We start from the raw sequence: 20,380 nt of genomic DNA on the forward strand, positions 1-20,380 counted from the left end.
CTCAAAATTCATGTCAGCTACTCTGGTTAAATGTATTAATGTAGTTTTTTCTGTATTCAAAATTTGCCTGTCACTTCTGTCCCCCCTTCAAAAGAAAACCAAAAAGCCCCAACAAAACACCAAAAGTAATTAAAGGTAGCTGGTTCTTTGTACAGATGTGACAGCATGAAATAAATAGTTAATTTCTTAGAGGGATAAAAATACAGCAAGCTGGAAGAACCCTGAGGTTTCTCCCTTTTTACCTTTGTTTTGGTGCAGAGTTCCTGGTAACTGCTCTGAAGGTCTTGAATGTTGTTCTTTAGAGTCACATCATTCACCAGATCACAAAGTGCCTCTCCCTTCTCAACCACTGACTTTATTGAGGGCTCATGAGACAGAACAGTCTGTTGTATGGACTACAATGCAAACAAGAATTAAAATATATCTACTGATCACGGGAGATGTATTTCACTAACTTCCCTTTGATCTGATGCACAGCTTTCTGCCGTGGATTATATCATCCTTTCCAGACAGGCAGAACTTTTTACCAATTCATGATACTGTTTCTCAGCCCTGCCCTGAGACAACAACCTTGCACACACCCAAAAACAACTGCTCCTTTTGAGAGTGGCTAGTAGCATGGCTGACAGTCTGGAGCTGGTGAAGCAAAGGGAGCCCATCTGCATGAAGTGGCCAGTGCTAGGGATAAAATTTGTTCAGAGGAACAAATTATGAAAATGGGTGGGAAAGCATCACCAAAGCCATCCCCTTAATGAGACAGTGTGTGATGAGTGCCTAGCACTGCACTCTAGAGAGTACAACTTCCCAAACATGTAGAAAGCAAGCACACAGCTGTGACATACAACTTTGAGCGGGGAAGCTGGCAAGGGGTACTGGGCAGCATTGTTACAACATTGCTTTGTTGGCAACATTTTTTTAGCCACAAATGTAAAGCACAGCACTATAAGGGCTGCTGTGAGGAGAGTTAACTCCACCTCAGCTGGGCACAGTACACATTTCATGAAACATCTGTAATCCTGGAGTATTTAGCAAAAACATCATTAGAAGAAGAAATGGGGTTTGTTGGCAAATTTTCTACTCATTTTTGTGACTGGAAAATAACCCCAAACACTTCCATTAAAATCCTAACAAAAACTTGGGAGGTCATAGCAGCTGATTGTCTGGGATATCAGTTGAGCTACGACATCCAGCTTTAACCAGAAAGCTGATTAAGTCAATGTAAACAGTGCCAATGTCTGAAGTCAAGAAAGACCAAGTGACTTCTATATTCTCTTCAACTGCAATCACCTCTGTTGAGATCAATGCAATTACTGGTACGTGTACTCATAAAAGAATTTTTTGCTCCATTACAGGAAACTTCCAGATATGGAAGCCTTTTTAGGACGTTCAGATTTCAAATACAGGGGCTCAGTCTGGTTTGTAGAGGCAGGTATCATGCATGTTTTCAAGGATGTGGATTGGGACATCCAGATCAGAAATATCTCATGTACCTACTGAAGAAACTTGGATACGTGATTGGAGGATTCATTGAGAATCACTAGATTACAGTCAATTCAGTGGTCTTATGAGATGACCCCTTTTTACCTTGTATTTGGACAATTGGGCCTTCTTCTCATAGAGTTCACTCTTTGGCTCCACAGGAGCATGCAAGATGGCTTGGTACTCCATGACCCACTGAGTTTGGGCCTTATACTTGTCTGAGAACTCCTTTACCAGCTGAAGACACTTCTCTGAAGTCATGTGCTCTTTTCTGATGGAGCCAGCCAGCTCTTCAAGCTGTTCCACATGATCTCCAATTTCTTTTCTTAACTGGTCAACTTCATTTTCTTCCATGTATTTTATAGCTCTCTCCCCCTTCTCACGGGCTGATTTCAGTAAACTGTGGCCTATGTCCATATCACTCAATAGCACCTGTGAAGGAAATCTTGGTTAACAGAAAATGTATGGAAACTAGCCTTTTTTAAACTTTGCTACAGGCACAGAAACAATTGTTAGGGAAAATGAGTGGACTTTTCAGGACAAAACTGCCTGGAGTTAAGGTGTGTCAAGCTAGAAGGAAGCAGATAACCAAATACTTCTGCACTGGGCTTGTGAATTTAAACAGAGAAACTGAGAGCTCCCAGGAGAGCATCTGTACTCCAAACTCTGGAATAGATGAAAGCTTTCCCTTAGCGTATTACCTTTAAGCTGCTTAAACTACAGGACGTATGAGAAACTCATCTACAACTTTTGAGATGAAACATGAGTGTTTCAATGAAGAGAAGTAGGAAGAACTTGCCACAGGGCATGGAAAATACACAGTGCACAAAAAGTATATTTGTGGGGAATTGGGCATATGGGAATTTATTTTAAGTTTTAACCTAACATAAAACAGATATAAGCATCCCTTATGGAAGGATAGGACTATTATTTATGACTATATTATTTAGGACTATTTGCTATATTATTTAGTTATTTACTTTGATAACTAAACTTTATATAACTAACTATAAACTTTAATAACTAACTTTATTTCAATAGCCAAACTATAATCTAATGAGATGTGAGAACAGAAAGTTTTGTACTGTGTGGTCATTCCCATTATCTTCTCTAGGCAAGGTAAAGTCAGAATTTTGAGTAGCTGTTAAGATGCATGTTAAAATAGAGCCTCCCGTTTGGGAACAGAAACAAAAAATGCATTTAAGAAAGCTGTACCTCTAATTTCTGCACTTTTTTCTCCATTACTGTTTTATCAACCACGTCAAATTTGGTGATCACATTTTTGAAGTTCTTGTTAGTAGCTCCATACCAATTTGTGTAAGCACTAAAAGACAATTCTGACTCCTCCATACAGCGTATTTCTTCTTCCAGAAACTTCACTTGCTCCTTCAAACAAATAGGGAGGGTAGGGGAAAGAAACAAGGACCACCCAAATGTTTGTCATTGCTATTGGTTTAAGATATCAATAAATTGCTATTTATTAATAAAATCTACTATACAAAGATAAAACATACAGGCTTTGAGTTATTTCATAAACAGTGGGTAATTCCTACAAGGCTCTTGTCAGGGTGTACATCTGGCAATCACCAATGTTAAAACTGAACTAACACTAAACACTGAAAATGTACTCACATTTTGAACTTTGAATTGTGACTTGCCATTACAGTACTTTGAGGCAATTACTACTTAAAGTAACCTGAAGACTGCACCTTACCAAATCAAATTTTTCTCCATACTAATTGGCAACCTAAAAACATTTCTCTAGAGGTCAACTAGCATTCAAGCGTACTTTATTCTGAATTTCTCTCCTGAAACTATCAAAAAAGACAGTGACAGGGCATTCTACTTCATTATCCTGATTGTGTTTCTGTAATACATTTAATCAATGAAACCTATGTGGATATGTATATGAATATATATGTGAATGTTATGCTATTGAGTCTACAGTAATGGGTAGACTCTGATAAAGTCTAATTACAAAAGTCTGTTTGTATTTGCCTCTTAACTGGCAATTTATGTTGTTGAAAAACAATGAATTAGTTTTCATTACTTACCAAGACATGAAGAAGAAGAGTTTGGTAGCGAGATGTAAGCTGTGTAGCCTGGCTTCCCATTCTACTTGCAGTGAGATTTTCCTCTAGTATTTGCTGAGCCAATACCCCAACTTCCTCTACATCATCTTTGTAGATTGTAATGTCTTCATGCCACTTCTATGAGAAAGGGATCATCAACCTTATATGACTTATTCAAACATCGTAAACTATCAGGAATTTAATTGTAACTAAGTCAGGAAATCATTGAAAAGGAAAAAAAATACATGGTTGTAAATGTCAATTTACAACTGGAAAATAAACCAGAATCTGATGGAAGTTATTGTAACAAATATGCTGGAAAGATTTTCATCCCATATGGACTGCATTTCATTACAACAGATTCTATACTTTTTGTAATTTTTTTCTCCCTCAGAAAATAATAGTAGAAATGCAATCTGAACTTCTATAGATTTCACCTGAAATTTTGAAGAGGACTGTAAAGTGTAACCTGGCTTCAAATCTGCTTCCTGTGTTTATTCAGAACTATGTCTTCTCATTCCAGTGACTGTAGGAGAACTACTACATCGACACAGTGGACACTTCATTACACAGGTGGTAACATTTTACTCTTGTTACCATATTATTTCTTTTCCATTCCACTGCCTATCTTTGAACACAGTTACATCTTCACACACTACAGACCATATGAATTACAGAGCTCCCTGCAAGATTTCAACATTGTTATAGCCATAGCTCCACCAGTAAAATGGGAGGAACCTGGATCTAAAAGGCACAAAGCTCTCTTGGATCAATCACTTCAGTCATCAGAATAAATTGAAAAGCTTGTTCTCATTTTCACAGTGCAACCAGGAATTGACATGGAAACCTAACATAGTATTTTGTTTAAGGAACGCCTTAACTATATTCTTTACCTTCATTTGTTGAAGCTGCATTTCCTTTGTTGCTCTACCAGACCTCCTCCCAGTCCTGATAGCAACTTTCTCCTCCAGGTTTGTTAACCAGTCATTAACCTTCTCAAATTTCTTCTCCATTAACCTCAGTTTGCTCACAGTGGCATTTAATTGGCTTCTTGCTTCAGAAAGCCGGTGCTGATAAACTTGCCAATCCTGCCGTAAGGATTCCAGGGCTCTGTCTTCTACCTGGGGAATACCCCAGGGAATCACCTCCTCTCTGGCATGGACAGCAGCATTCAATAATGCTTGTCCCTCTGCACAGTGTACCTGCAGCTCCTGTAAAGACAGAGTTAGTTACATACACTACATTGACAGCTTTCATTCAATCATGGCAAAAACCCCCTTGGCTCCTCTGAAGACAGCTGGGCATTCCCTTTAGTTATGTGTGGTCAAACATATATTAGAGAGTCCTTCCTCTAAAGACACCAGTGGCAGCATGCTCACTTGCAAAGCACACCAAGTATCACTATTACTGACAACTGAACTGCAGAAAATTATTGACAAAGCATGCATTAAATTCTTTCTTCTGCCAAGTTTATCAGTTCAGAAACATTGGCTGCCTGAGCCAATATGGGAGGGATGGAATCCATTCACCACAGCATAAATTCAAAACTTTCCAGATGTGGCAAGCAGACTGTAAGACTGATTCTAAAATTGAATCTCTTCAAAAGCAGCAGCTTCAGTCTTCTAAAATGAACAAACCTATTTATTTTCACATATGTTTGAGCCAACACTCCAGACTACTTTTTGATACCCTCTTCTGGACATATATGGCATTTTCATGCTTATTAGCATTTAATCAGAAAGTACAAAGTGATTCAATATGATTAGAAAACAACAAGAAAATCACCTTAACAAAACACAGTTGTGTTTCATCTCAGATTTCACTTGAGATACATATCCAGACTTTCAAAATGGGTTTTGTGGAGTAACTATAATGAGCAGAAATATATGCAGAGTCCCTGCTCATACAAAGACCCTCTCAGTATCCTGAATAAGGTAATAAACATTTCGTATCTTACATACATACTTTGTGCTCCTTCAACAACAGGTATTAAAGCATTTTAAGACAGTTTAAGATAATAATTGGAGAATTACTGAAGCACTATGGGTTCACTTTTCACTTCAACTGAAGTGAGCCAGTGGTACTCTCCCTCACTATGGGTTCTCAAGACAATTTTTGTCTGGCAATAAGTGTTATTCTGTTACTATACCATTACATTCTGTTACTATACCATCACAGGATTAATTTTTTCTTTTCTTAGAATGTCACACATCCTGTACCTGTAAATCTCGGAGTGTTGCCTCCTGTTCCTGGGCATCACCATCAAGATGTGATAAACAGTCAAGTTTTTCCTGCTCATTCTCCAGCCATACTTCAAAGGCCTTCAGATTTCTTTGGTATTCTTGGTGTAAGGTAAGCAGTCCTTCAGCTTTTGTTACAGCCTCCTGCATGTGAAAATATTTACAAATATGTATAAATATCTTAGTGCAGTGTCAAACCAAGAGAACATAAACTCCATCAAGGGAAAAGGTTGTATCTGATGCTGCACTTTCCAAGAATTCGAGGGTACTTGAATTGTGAAGACGACTTAATCGATTACAGGGAAAGAAGGAGCACATGTAGGGGTAAAAATACTTATCCCAGAAGATGAGTTTGTAACCTCTGGGTTTTAAAGTTTTGATCTGGGATTACTTTTAAACAACACCCTGGTGTTTAATAACAAAAGACCTTCCTGATTTTTACTGCAATTTAAATTAACTTTGCTGAAGTGATAAGCATATGAGTTTTGAAATGGTATCTTTTTCTTTTGCATGACTTTTTTTTTGCAAATTGAATTGGAATCTTCCATTAGGAGTATCTACTGTCTTAGGTTTGAAGATATTTGCAGGCAGTCCCTACAGAGCACAGTAAGAAACAGACTACAAGTCTTCTAAACAAGGAGTGCCATGAAGAAAAACTATACCTTTGTTCTTTCTTTGAGGAACTTATACCTCTCCTGAAGGTCTTGCAGCTCAAGCTGAGCAATGTAATGCTCAGCCATCCCCTTTCCTTTCACTTCAATAGTCTCCAACAGGCTGTTATGGCTCAACACCTCTTCATCAAGTAGCTGCAAAATAGAGAGAAGAACGTAAAGTTATTAAAACACGACCACAGATTAATCTTGAGGTTAGATTTATTGCCTCTAGAGTGTTATGGAATTTTTGATGGTTTGTTGAAAATCAAACACACCTTTGCTTTGCTGAGGGCAGCTGTTTTTTCCCTCAGTTCAGCATATTGCCTTTCAGAAGCACTCATACTTGCTTCTACTTTTTCCATCCATCTGGAAAACTGATTAACATCTTCCTGGTAACTTGTCCATTTGGAGAGAGCTCCTTCCAGTTGACTGTAATTTAAAAATACATATTTTTGTGATAGTGGAAGTTCCCATGCTATTTGAGCAGTGAAATATAGTCATATACAGATATTCTAGACTATATTTACAAGAGAGATACATCACAAGATAAGCAATTTGTTAAAATCCTACAGGTTTTAACTAGGAGCACTGTTTGACTAATAAAAAAAAAATTAAGTTTTCCAAACCTGGGATATTAAGCTGATCTGTAATTTGTTGAGCTAGCTGAAATATATTGCAACTTAAAGCATAAGACCCAGAATCAGAATTTTTCTGCCCCTTTACCTTCATTCAAAAGTTGCTTCATTCTAATGTTTAATTACCTTTGTTTCCTTAACTTGAAATATTTGCAACTGCTGATGCTCCACCAAAGAAATCTCCATTTTCGCCTTTATATTTATTTATTCTATCACTAGGAGCAGAATTATTTGGACACTGTTATTTACAGTACATTCTCTGGTATGCTACCAAGTGGAAAACCAGGAAGGATCTTGACAGAGCAACCATTAATGTCCATGAAAAAAATCTTATTTCTGAGAAGGTTTCAAAGCATCAAGTGCAACACAAAGTAAAATATTCAAGATTATGAACATGGAACCCAGTTTTAAGAGTCAATTGACAATACATGTTAATAAAGCTTAGATCCCTCACAATTTCCTCCCCTTCTTCTACTTCAAATGAACATCTCACAAATTCTACACCCAAAGTGTTTGGCATATACAATAATTTTACATGAATTTGACTCTTGTAGCAATAAAATTGCTTTTCAAAAGTTTCGATTTTTTACTAAGCATCATTCTGCACCTCACTCCCTTTTTACCTCTTGCACTGGATACAAGCAGACAGAAGAGAAGCCCAGCTGTCCTTCAGATTTTGCAACTGGCCTTCAATCACTGGTACTCCCTCCAGAGAAGTATTTTGCAGAACAGATTCTCCTCTTGCCAGAACAATTTTCATCTGGACTTCTTTTTCTTGTTTCACTGCTAGCAGGCCCTAAGAAGTGAGTGATATATTTTATTGTTGTCATTACCTGGACATGAATATTCTACCTAGCTTTAATGGAACATGACCTGATCACAATTAGCAGCTTGTAGTGAATTAGAAGATGGACAGTGGGGTTCACAGATGGGCTTCACAAATGAAAGCGACTTTCAATGGGTAGGTTCAGGCTATTTAAAAAAGCCTTAATTTCCCTTGACAGGGAAAATTTTATGGAATCTGTGCAGGTACTTAGAATATATCAGAGAAGGTACTGTTATGTGAAAAGGCTGACATTCCAAAGGAAACATCAGTTAGATGAAAAACAGGAGGATTCATTCATAGAGATAACAAGATATAATGACAAAGCTCCTCTGCAGGGCTGAAATGCAGTTTTACCACTCCAGAATGTATTTGCAACAGGAAGGTACCAAGAAATAAAATCTGTCATCAGTGTCAACCTAGGGACTTCAGCTGCTGGACTGAGCAGTTGAAAACTCACAGTTTCTAACATTATGTAGTCATGAAAAACCTGAAAGCATGAACCCAAAAGATTCAATGAACAAAACCCAAAACATAATTTTAGTATTATGCTACAATCTGTTGCTTTTTGACCTATCCTTATAACTTTAAAGATTTTTGGTTCAGAATCCAAGACATCAATAAAATGAAAAGTATTGCTTTCTAAATAGTGCTCTCTAACATTATTGTGCTCTGTTATAAACAGATGCTATTTTTGTAACTGTAGTCACAGTTTTTAAAAGAAAATAATTATAGGAGAAGATTTGCTGAATCAACTGTATCACCTGTAAGATCTAGGAATACATACTGAAATATACTCAACTAACAGAAGTACCTATCCTGCTTCTTCCATTTAACCTTCATCAGCCACACAACATCTTTTCAGTACTTCAAGAATTTTGATACATGCATTCTCCATGTCACTAAGGTCCTTATATACTTAGAGAAAAGTTCTGATAATGAGCTCTTTCTGCTACAAAAGGAGTTACTTTTGAGTAAACTGAAAATCAGCATCTGAACAACAGTTACTAGACTAATTTGCAACACTAAGTATCCTAAACTTGCATTCTTCATACAGATCTAAAAAGAGCAGGTTTTGGACTCCTGTTTCCATACCTCTAGTTTTAACATCCGGCTGTCCAGAACACTCTTGTCTGCAGTAGGGTGGCAGTAGGAATCCAGCATGTGAACTGCATCAGCAACCCAGTCCTCGAGGTCCTTGACACTCTGTGAGAACTGCTGGTGCTCTGCTACAATCCTATCCATCCTGGAAACTTTCTCCTGCAATTCATACAGCAATTAGCACCAACAGCTATTTAAAGGATTGCCTATTCCTCATACCAACTCATGGACTTCTGAATGAGTCCCATCAACTATACACAGAAGTTTGCTTCCTACACTGATAATTACAAGTACACTTAAACATGGAATGAATTTTGCATAAACACAGAAATGAATTATCCAAACATAAAATACAAATGAAAATTTCAGAAATGTAATTTTTTATTTTCTAAATACAAAGCTGCAGTTTTCTGGTTTCACTTTTTCTTAAACATCTGGTAAATCACATCTAAGCTCCATGTCAGTGTTGCAATGGAACCTAACTTGTGTAATTGGCCAGTACAGTGACAGATTTAAGCCTGAGAAGCTACACCACTGCAGCAATTTTACTCTGTTGATATTTGGAAAAGACCTGTTTTCCTCAGTGACTCTCACTGGTAAAAAGTTCTTCTGAAAAATCACTGACACTAATACAAATCAAAAATAAATGCTGAAGTTACATTACTAAAAGGCCTGAGGTGAACAAGAATTCAGGGCAGATCATGCTTTTTCCATTGTGACAGAGAACTAAAGTCAAGTCAATGTAACAGGCTTTGGAAGCTATTGAGAGAGATCTTTCTCAAAATCCATGGCTAACCAAAAAGTTTCAGGATTTCTCTAACAGGCTGGGTCATATGTATCCTGCACCTTAGATGACTGCTGCTCATCCTGACATCTCCAAGTTCTGCTCACAAAGCTCATGTTAGTAACTCATGCATCTTTCCCTTTCTCATTTTGCAGACATGAAAATTTATTATGGCCATGTATACAATCATTTTTAGTAAGTTAAAGATATGCTTTAATATTGTTCCTTCTACAGAAAAAGTAGGAATTGCCAAAGTAGCAATCCCATAAACACAAATACTTTCTGAATTGAATTGTTATTCCAAAACATGTTTCCTATATCCTTAATCATTGTAGTTACTGTAGCAACTCTATATCAAGCCTTCTCCATGACATGAACTTTGAGAAAAATAACAGGCTTAATATGGAGCCTTTCTTATCTGTCTACAAGAGAGAGATGGTAGAACTATTGAGTGTGTGAAGCACCAGTCGAAAAAAGAGTTATGTTAAACTCAGTTCTTGGTCTGACGATTTAGAATTTGGCCTATGCTTCCCCTTGAATATTCAAAAGCAGCTTAAGAGGTAATTTTTTTTTAGAAGACCGATTTAAAACTTTTAAGTGAAAATAGTTACAATGCAAGTAATTATCATTATAGGATTAGATGAAATTGTCTGCATGCTGTATTTTCTAAAAAAAACCCCACCTCTGCTGATTTTTGAAAAATGCCACTTATTACAAACCTAAAATGTCTTCAGTGCTTGAAAGAATCAAAATCAAGTCTGATTATTGTATAATCAGGTGGGTTTTACTTCTTAATCTACTGATTAGTGTACTCACTTCTTAATAATAATAATAAAAAAATCACAGTTACTTTTTGTTGACAGCTCTTACTCTCCTCTCCTAATTGTCCATGTGAAAGACAGAATAGCTCAGACATATCACAGAGCAGGCAAGCAAGACAACTGCAGTGTTTTACATTTCAGTCTTTATTTTTCCCCACATACATCAAAGGAGTTGCCTCAGAGCACGTACATTGGATGCATTACCTTTGTCAGATTGCTTAGAGTAAGATACTGAGAAGACAACTGAGACACTCTGCGCATAAAGCTTTTGCTGACAGCTTGTTCTTCCCACAGCTGCTGAGCTTTCTCTTTTAGCCTGTTGAGCTGATGCTCGTGGCAGCTTATTTCCTCAAGGACAGACTGTAAAGCACAAGCACAGTAATAATAAGAGTGGGTGCAAGAAAGCAGGAAATACTGAAGCATGAAGGTGCCATGAACAGTAGAAGTGACATATGGCAAGCTTGCTGAGGAAGGCACACCATACGGTTACAGCAATGGAGCAGCATGTCAGTAAACGTGGAGATGCAAAACTTGATGAAACAGGATCATCAACAGCAAACCTCGAAAACAACTCCCATCTTATTTAGAGGTCAGGATGCTAGAATGATTAAGCTTCTGTAAGTAACCAATGAGGCCAGGAGGATGGGACAGGAAGGTCTGGCTGTGTTAAGAACCCTTATAAGTCACCTGCAGCTTTTGCTGTTCTCTCCTCTTGGAAGGAAGATCATGGAGCCGACTGCTACTGCCTTGTACTGTCTTCTCAGTTGTGCTCAGCCACTCCTGCAGAGGCTCAGCAGTTGCTTCGAAGTCCTTCATCTGGATCTTTAGGTTCTAGGAAGGCATGCAGACTTCAATGAATAGTCCCAGAGCATTAGATATAACTAATTCACAAGACACAGATCAAGCACACAAAAAAGATAAATGACTGTTGGCAAATTTTACGCAACTCTTCAAAAAAATTATATCAGCTCTGCATGTTACTATCCCACAGACACCAAAATAAAAGTTTGATAATGCACACTTTTAAAAATCAAAATAGAAGCAACAGTGTACTACACAGCTGAGGGGAGACTAAAGTAAATTTTTCTATTGGAAAGCTTTACAGATGTTATAAGATTTGACTTAATCTAATCCTAATTCATGTAACTAAGGCAGTGTGAATAAAGGCTAATTTGGGATATGATTTATCTAGTATCTTATTTCAATCATTGACATTGATTCCTCCTTAAAAGGGCTGCCACTGTTTCTAAGTAATGTCTAAATTCAACCCAGACCTGGGGAGCACTTCTGTTATATTCTTTTTTTAGAGTAAAATTTTGGTCATAAGAAAGTGCATTAAAGATGTATGAAGGTACTCCTTCAAGGCCTGCATATTTTTCTTGTAGGCTTATTCTGCATTATTTAATAAAAGAGCATCTGAAATAATTCATGGAATATAAACCTGAACAGCATAGCTCCCATGCCCTAGTGATTTAAATGCATTTTTCCCACAGACATATTTAGTTTTCTTTTCAAGCTACATTTGTATCACTTAAACATCCAAATGAAAAACTAAGCCTATGAGACTGAAAAATGGTTGACTCAAAAAGACTAACCTCTGAGAACATCCTCTTTCCATGGCAACCTTGAGATGAAGAAAGCTAAGTCCTTGCTACCTGAGAATTTCTAAGAATTTTCTTTGAAATGCTTTCCTATATAATGCATTAACTGTATTTAAACTTTTTCTCACCTGTTTTTTCGCAGCATTGGTTTGAAATAAGAATGCTAAGGAACTTTAATTCTCCTCTGCTGTGCAGTAATTTCAGAAGAGACCTTTTGATCTTAAAACCTATGACCTTAAAACGTTTATGATTTTAAGATATTCACCACCTACTGGTTGAACTGTGAGTTCTGAACAGAGAAAGGGATTGGCATTCACTTAAAAAGTTGTTCAATTAAATAAGTACATTTCACCTACTTGCAGTAAGAGAGACAACACTTACACACTCTACTGGGACTATTCAAGAAGCAGCTGTCAGAAACCTGTACTAAAACTGTTTTTCAAAAAGAAAATGTGTTTTAGTAACCCAGTACATTTGGTGAGTACTGAGTTTCAGCAACTGCTATCTGTGATTCTAAACAACACCCTTCTGCATGAAACACCCCACTTTAAGTGAAATCAGGTCATAAAGATAGCAGAAAAATAAGACTTCTTGAAAACATCTATTTCTTGGTTCTGTCAGATAGTAAACACACATAGCTATATACAAAATCTAAACTGTGCTGTTTGAAACAGAAGCCAAGAGGAAATTGAGATCCAGTCTTTCCTCACTGTGAATCATTGTTCAATACCTCCAATGCAGATTTCTTCTGGTGGAGTGTTGTGATAAAATTTTTCCAATCTTCTTTAGCAGCAGCAGATTTGTCCTGGATAACTTTAGCCTTTTCCTTTGGTAAAATGGAGCACAGTAGTTCTCCTTTGGATGCCACCAGGTTTAGCTTCTGTTGGCCATTCTCACTTTCTGCTAAGAATTCCTAAAAATAGTAATAAAAAAGGTAATTGGAGAACTTTGGGTCCCAAAAAAGTCAAGCTGCTAGAAAATTTATCATTGATGAGAGTTTACTGTTTCTGCTTGTTAACATTCTAATGTATCTTTCAGTAAATTCATTTCAATATTGTTTGTATTGATGGGGTTTACAGATGACAGCCACTTGATCCAGAAATGAAAGTGTCTGAATAATGTATATATTAAGACTCTGGGATTGCCTGTATTTTCAGTATTTCATGAGACAATTGCTAGTGATTTAGTTGGGTGTTATATTCCCTTAAATAACCCTAGTACAGAAAGTGATACAAGTTTCATTCCAGGGAACCATTATCCCGACAGAGATAACACAGGGGCTCCCTCAGAGGCACACACTGGACCAAACCCCTGCCCATGGGCAAGCTCCACCTAAGCTGGACTTGCCATGAGCATGTGGTGGTGGGGGCTGAGGCTCAGAACCTGACCAGTGTCCAACCTGAGTGATTTATGCCTCTGTATCCTTAATTTACCTTCCCTGTTTGGAAGTTATTTTTCTTCATAGAAAACTTGCACAGTGTTGGTGTGCAAGAAGTGTGTGCAAAAATGCAGTTACAAGAATTATACAGAAATGTAAGGGGAGAGATAGATTTTAAAATTACAGTTTATTGGGATAATCTCTTTGTAACTTCTAATTATTAAAAAAACACAACTTTGTGAGTATTTAGGACTCAATGAAATTTAGTAGTCTTATACAAAAATATTTTAAACTGTTACTATCATGATTATGTAATACACATAATCATTAGATTATACCCATGCTCAGAAGTAATAGGCTTGATACCAAAACTATAAGGTCAGGTTCTGATTCTGTGTTACACTAGAGGTCTTCACAGAGAATGCAAAGGGTCTCAACTTTGAGATACTTGCACTATAAATTCTGGCTATGTTGATATGAAAGATACTGGTGACCTAATGAGGCAAAATGTGCTAACAGACAGAATGTTAACTTTCAAGAAAAACAAAATTGTAGGTTTATACAGGTTACCAAGACATCTTTAGAAGTCCTAAAGCAGTCTAAAAGAAGTTTATTTCACCTAAGGAAGCTTTCACAGAGAACAAGAATAATGTCTAACAATAGGAGGGGGCTGTAGTGATTACAAAAAAAAAACAAAACAACAAAACAAAACAAAAAACCAACCAACAAACAAACAAAAAAACCCACAACACTGATTCGCTGTTGAAAAAAATCCTGTTTTAGCCTTGCTAGAACTTTTATATTTAACATTAAAAATCACCAGGACTTTTCTCCCCTCTGAAGATATTTTCAACATGATACAGTCTAATAGTCTAATATTTGATATAAGACAGCATTATTTGGGCTTTTAAGTAAACCACTTAAGCAAGAGAAAATGACTATACCAAAACAAGGGGGAAGTGATTTCGCTTTTGGTGTTTTCTGAGAAAGATATGAATTTCTTCTGTTTTACAGAAATTTGTATACAGATATAAATTTAATTCTTTTATACTATCTATAAAGGTGCAACAGCCTCATTAAATAATTCTCATTTTGTTATTTTCAATTAAAATTATTGTTATATTCTATTAATAAAAGTATTTCTTTCAACTGATTTATTAAAATGTACTTTCAACTGTCATTCCTTTCCACAGAACTGTTTGGGCTTATTTTAGTTTTATGTGAAAAATATTCTTTTTAAATGCCTGCTCACACTGCATATAATTTAACTCTGCTCTTGTACCATAAAGGCTCCACTTTCATACGTGGTGAAAACTAACCTCATACTTGTGAAATAATTCCAGGTACTAAGACTCGATTCTGGTATCATTCTGATTTTACAGTACTCTCCCACCTAAACCACATTTTTTTTACCATTGTAAAAAAGAAACAGACAAGGAAAATTATTATGAGACATAACTACTTACAAACTGTAGCCCAACAATTAAACTACACAAAATAGAAAACCGAAACTGTTTATTTCTTTGCAATGAGTCACCTTTAGTGTTAACAGTAACAACATTAACAAAAGCAGTAATTAATCAAAGAAATATATCTGAGCTGTACTTGAGATTGATTTGGTCTCCCTTAGGCTAGTATTTCACTGCTATAAAGTTACCTCTATTTTCTGCAGACTTGCTGAAGCTTCACTGATGTTTTGAGGCACGTCAAAGCATTTGGCAGTGGTGACTCTTGCATTGACCAGCCACTGCTGAAAATCCCTGAAAGCCGTCCGAAACCTTTGCTGCAAGATCTGCTCTTTGCTCTGACATCCTTTTGAAGCTTGCAGGCAGAGGCTGGGTTTATCACATCAGGGAAGAAGAAGAAAGCGAGGGAGGGAGGGAGGGAGGGAGGGAGGGAAAGGCAGGACTCTGTTAGGTGACAACGCTATTATTTTGTTCTCTGAAACACAATGGTAAGAGTAGGTTAACCTGGATTCCTCCTACCAAATTTATGCACTTAACTGAGGCACCAGGAAATCCATTAGAAGCTTTCAGTTCTCAAAAGTGAAGCATGTAAATTGGGACATAGCTGTCACAGATATGACAGGTACAAGTGTTTCTAGAGAGTGACTCAGTGCACCTAAGCATCAATGTATTCTGCAAGTCTCTTTCTCTCTCTAGGGAGAGGGTGCAGGACTACAGCGAATAAATTCTAACTTCTGTGGCTCTGTTAAGTCCAAAAGGTTATACAGGATCAATCTGAGTCACCACATCCTCCTGCAGCTACAGAAGCCAGAAGCTGTAACCTCCTGCAAGAAACAACAGAACCTTCTGTCTGAAATGCAGGTGTCACACTCCAAAGTAAATCAGAGTGACCTGAGAAAAGGCAAGAAAGCAAGCAAGTGCTACCTTCCCTAGCTAGTTCCTGTTTCAAGAAATCAACTAAACAAAGAAGAATAATCTGAAGGACAAAAGCAAGAAAAATATCTGAACTAGCTGGTATAGTTCATTCCTCTTCACACAAATAAGACATACTGCTACCTCACATTTTTACAAGGACTCCTGTAATATGTCAGGTATAGATGTACATTTAGTTTTAGCTGAGTTTGGTGGCATAGCCAGGCTTTAAGAAAAAAAACCCCAAAAATCAAATTACTACTTTGTATAACTCTTGTTGACACCAAAATCAAAATAATGACTCTAACTATTGCATATGTCTGTCTCTAGTTTTAAAACTCTAATTAATGGTTCCCTAAAGACAGCTCATCCTCCCCCTACTTCCCCACAAGATTAGCTCTAAACAAGATGAATGCATACCTGTTATATTCCTTAATCAACCCTGAAACTTTTGAAGAATGAGTACTTAAATCCCTGGAAAATCTACAAAGATCATTCAGCTGAGTTTTGATCTCATCTGTCATTTGTTCAGACTTTAATAGAGCATCCAATGTTTCCTGTTAAAACAAAATAAATGAAAAATACTGGTGAGTAAATATAAAAAATCCCCACAACTTTAAAATCAAAGTTTATCAGAATTTAAATTAATTCATTTATGAACTATATGTTTACTTCCAAGAGTATTTTAGCAGTCAAGTCTACAGTACCTTATTTGAAATTATAAGCTTCTAGAGATCAAATTTCTGGATGCCTCAACTTCCTTAGCTCAAAATGTTCATGAAGCCCATTTTATGATACAAATTTCATTCTAATAAATAAGCAATAGTATTGTCAACTACCTGTACACATATAAAAGTATATACATTCAGAGAATAGCAAATGATATAATTATCCTGTTGTCTTAACAGGTTCAATTAAACTTTTTTTCAATTATATCCAGAAAATAAATTTACGCATGAAGCTTTTAACAGCTTCACCTCTTTTCACAGATGACTTCCTAATTTAAAAGTACAGCTGCTCACAATCCTGTGAGAGTAACTGGGTTACTGCCTGTCATTGATGCACTGGAATGGTTCTTGCCTTAGGGACAGCTAAGTCAACAACAACAAAAAAAGAGATTTTGTTGGCTTGGCTTGCATCACTGGGAGAGGTGTGGTAAGTACTCCAACAAAAACAGTGCTTGATCATGTCCACAGCATCTCTACTGCAGAATCCTGCCAGCTACTCCAGCACAATGAGCAGTGCAGACTTGGCTCTTTGCCTCACTAGGAACTAAATTCTTCAGACATTCCTCTCAGACTAACAGCAGAGGTTCTGCAGTGCAGGCAGACCAGAGCATCTGGCATACATAGAATAGTTTGGGTAAATGCCAGTTTGGAAGAAACTTACAATATAAACTTGAGAAACAGATCATGTGAAGATGAAGATAGATTTGAACAGGGACCTGGAAGTGGGAGATAAGGATGTCCCCAAAACACATTTCTGAAGATGCATGCATACATACATACATGCACATATATATATGCATACATACATGTTCAGAAGAAGAAATAAGAATGATTGGAAATATACATAGTAAGCAGTTCAGCACAAAATTGAATGTTCAGGAAAAGTACAAATGATATGTTGCTGCAGCAGATTTTCAGTACTCCCCTGATTTACATTATTCATTATCATATTATGGACTATCTTCTTTGAGCCACTCATACACCTGGAATCTCTTCAATCATGATTAACAGATACTTGAAATAGTTACTTGTTTCAATGCCATATAAAGTAGCATTTGAAAAGTAATTATGTAAGAGCAATAATGCTTAGAAAAAAAAAAACAACCTGAACTACTTTTTGCTTACGTTACTTTAGGGTTACTTTACTTTTAACTACTGAAACCATTCTTTCGGAGATCATTCGAAATAACACCACAATAGACATTACCTAAACACAGGATGTCACAAATTGCCAAGGGCAGGAATCACCATAATGAATTGCTAACAGCCCCGTATTTTATGTAAAGAAAGCATCTCTTAGTACTAATACAAGTTTAGAACTGCTTGTTTTCAACACAATTTTTCAGTTTCAAATAACCTACCTCAAAAACTACTAAGAGGTTATTCTTAAGTACAGACTTAGGCATAGCCTAGTAACAAAGAGCAATAACTTGTAAAACAAGGTAAATTTGACTATGGCATTTTTCCATACAGTGATATTACTGCTGCAGCCAGTTATATTTAATATTGAATCTGACAATTATAAAAATAATTTTCTGAATTTCAAGCACAAAATCTGTTGCTCTAATGCTGCACATACAGCTTCAGTATAACAGAGTGTCAGAATGATCTTGCTAATACTGAGAATTAGGAAATACATTTTTAATTTGTGGCCTTGGCTAACATGGCAACAGAATCACTGTGATACAACAGAAATGGAAACTGCAGTGCTATTTTACATGTACAATAGGGCCTTTCCCTGGGGTCCAAAAATGGGAAGATTACTGTCACGTTTCCTCTAACTATAAATGAAAGTACATAGTGGGGGTATGCACAGTTACCTCATGAGATGCTTCTGCATCTTCCTCATTAGCCAAAGTTTACAACTTTCTAATCTAAATAGAGTGTTCTTATACAGAGCTGCAGTACATGCAGCTAATTATATATTATTATATATTATATATACTATTAATAAAAGGATATTGATTCATTGAATTTAATACTTCTCCATTTATGAAATAAAAAATGTCTGGTGTGTTGATAACAATCCCATGTCTTCCTCTCCTTTTAAAAAACACATATTCATGGAACACTTTGCATATTTGTACAATTGTTTGCTTCATCTTAATGCCCTCTTTGTAACTCCTACAGACACATAATGTCACTCAAGCACGCAGGTTTCATAAATCCATGCAAGGAATTCTGTGAAAGAGGAAGCCACAGAAATAATTTGGCACAGACCCTGCAGAAGGAGATTAATAATCTCAGTTCAAAGAAAAGGTGTGCTGGGGTTTTTCTGAACGTGACTTCAGTCAATGGGTCAGAAAGCAGGCAATACACACCTCTCTCCCTCTACTGAAACTGCTTTATTACAACGCTACGCTGAAAGAGACAAACTCTGTATCTTTCACCAACATGTGCGATTCATTGTGCTTGAGATACAAACATGTATCTTGATTGTTGCAAATATGTGTGTATGTTTACACGGAGAGGCTGTGAAATATACATGGGGAATTTTTTGCTAGGAGACAATCAGGAACAGAAACAACTTCCATTTCTCTAAATTCTACTGCATTGCAAAGCAAAATAAATAGCAATTAGACCCGTTTCCAGATTAACTTCTTTAAATATTAGACAAGGTCTCAACGAGCATAACGTAGAGGATATTTCCTGAAAAGGAAAGTATAAGCCAAATACACTCCTGGCAAATTTTAATGGCTCCAGTTTCTTCCGTGGCTTTTAAGAAAAGCTTCACATTTCCTCCATCAAACGCTACTCTGGCTCGAACCACTGAGCAACTTGGAAGCGCAGCCCGGAGCCGCTGTGCCAGCTCCTTGGCATGCTCCCAGGGGCAAGCCCTGGCTTTAACACCTCAAATCCAGGCAGCGTTTGCTGAGCCTGGTAAAGCAGAGGCCAAGGGGGAGGATGTCTTCTGCCAGCACCGCTCGCCGTGATCACAGTGGCACAAAGAGTTTGGGAAGTCGGGGTTTCACAGAAATATCTTCCGCAAGTATTGATTTTACGATGTACTTGATAGTCCCGCCTGGCGGAAGTTTCCTGCCCGCGGTGACCACACATCTATAGCGGAAAGGCTTCTAGGAAAAGAGACATGCCCTTACTTTCTCCTTGCGCCAGCTCTCCACCACCTCGGCGTCCGTGCTGCGGCTGTCGGCGGGGGCCAGCCCCTGCGCCCAGGCGGCCAGCTGCGCTCCGAGGTCCCGCACAGCCTCCTCCAGCCGCCCGGCCTGCGCCGCGAACTCCCGCTCCGACAGGGCCATCTGGCTGAGCAGGTCCCGCAGGCCGCCCTGGCTGCGGCGGGCGCTCTCCTCCCACTGCCGCCAGTCCGCCCGCAGCGCCTGCATCTCTGCCGCCAGCAGCTGGCAGCCGCCCGCCGTCGTGCCGCGGCGGGCCGCCCCGGCCAGCGCCTCCACCCGGCCCAGCCGGCCCGCGCCGCTCTGCCGCGACTCCACCAGCTCCTGCGGGGCGACATCGCCATGGTAACCCGGGGGCCGCCACATCGCCACCGCCGCGGACCGCGGGGGCGCGTCCCGGCCCTTCCCGGCCCTTCCCGGCCCGGCCCTTCCCGGCCCGGCCCGTCCGCAGCGCCCCGAGCCGCGGCTCCTTGACGGCAGCGGTCTGGGAACCGAGGGAGTAAAACCCAGCCAAACAGCGTGCGGCCCTTGCTTTTCTCTACAAATGCGGCCTGAA

The 20,380-nt window shown here is 38.2% G+C and overlaps 1 protein-coding gene across 13 annotated transcripts in view; it reads right to left on the minus strand.

Moving 5' to 3' along the window:
* The window catches only part of SYNE1 (spectrin repeat containing nuclear envelope protein 1), a 294,687-nt gene that overhangs the window by 134,564 nt on the left and 139,743 nt on the right, over nucleotides 1-20,380 (minus strand). For all 13 annotated transcript variants that reach the window (XM_063390127.1, XM_063390128.1, XM_063390126.1 and 10 more), the window contains exons 54-69: nucleotides 19,792-20,148; nucleotides 16,386-16,522; nucleotides 15,245-15,422; nucleotides 12,940-13,122; nucleotides 11,296-11,439; nucleotides 10,813-10,968; nucleotides 8,998-9,162; nucleotides 7,703-7,875; nucleotides 6,720-6,873; nucleotides 6,454-6,597; nucleotides 5,771-5,935; nucleotides 4,445-4,762; nucleotides 3,534-3,689; nucleotides 2,695-2,865; nucleotides 1,585-1,911; nucleotides 243-395 (exon numbers count right to left, since the gene is read on the minus strand). In XM_063390127.1, the coding sequence (XP_063246197.1) occupies nucleotides 243-395; nucleotides 1,585-1,911; nucleotides 2,695-2,865; nucleotides 3,534-3,689; nucleotides 4,445-4,762; nucleotides 5,771-5,935; nucleotides 6,454-6,597; nucleotides 6,720-6,873; nucleotides 7,703-7,875; nucleotides 8,998-9,162; nucleotides 10,813-10,968; nucleotides 11,296-11,439; nucleotides 12,940-13,122; nucleotides 15,245-15,422; nucleotides 16,386-16,522; nucleotides 19,792-20,148 (3,081 nt within the window). The remainder of the gene's footprint in view (nucleotides 1-242; nucleotides 396-1,584; nucleotides 1,912-2,694; nucleotides 2,866-3,533; nucleotides 3,690-4,444; nucleotides 4,763-5,770; nucleotides 5,936-6,453; nucleotides 6,598-6,719; nucleotides 6,874-7,702; nucleotides 7,876-8,997; nucleotides 9,163-10,812; nucleotides 10,969-11,295; nucleotides 11,440-12,939; nucleotides 13,123-15,244; nucleotides 15,423-16,385; nucleotides 16,523-19,791; nucleotides 20,149-20,380) is intronic.

The sequence above is a fragment of the Prinia subflava genome, chromosome 2, assembly GCF_021018805.1.
Source record: "Prinia subflava isolate CZ2003 ecotype Zambia chromosome 2, Cam_Psub_1.2, whole genome shotgun sequence".
In the NCBI taxonomy this organism is placed as follows: Eukaryota; Metazoa; Chordata; class Aves; order Passeriformes; family Cisticolidae; genus Prinia; species Prinia subflava.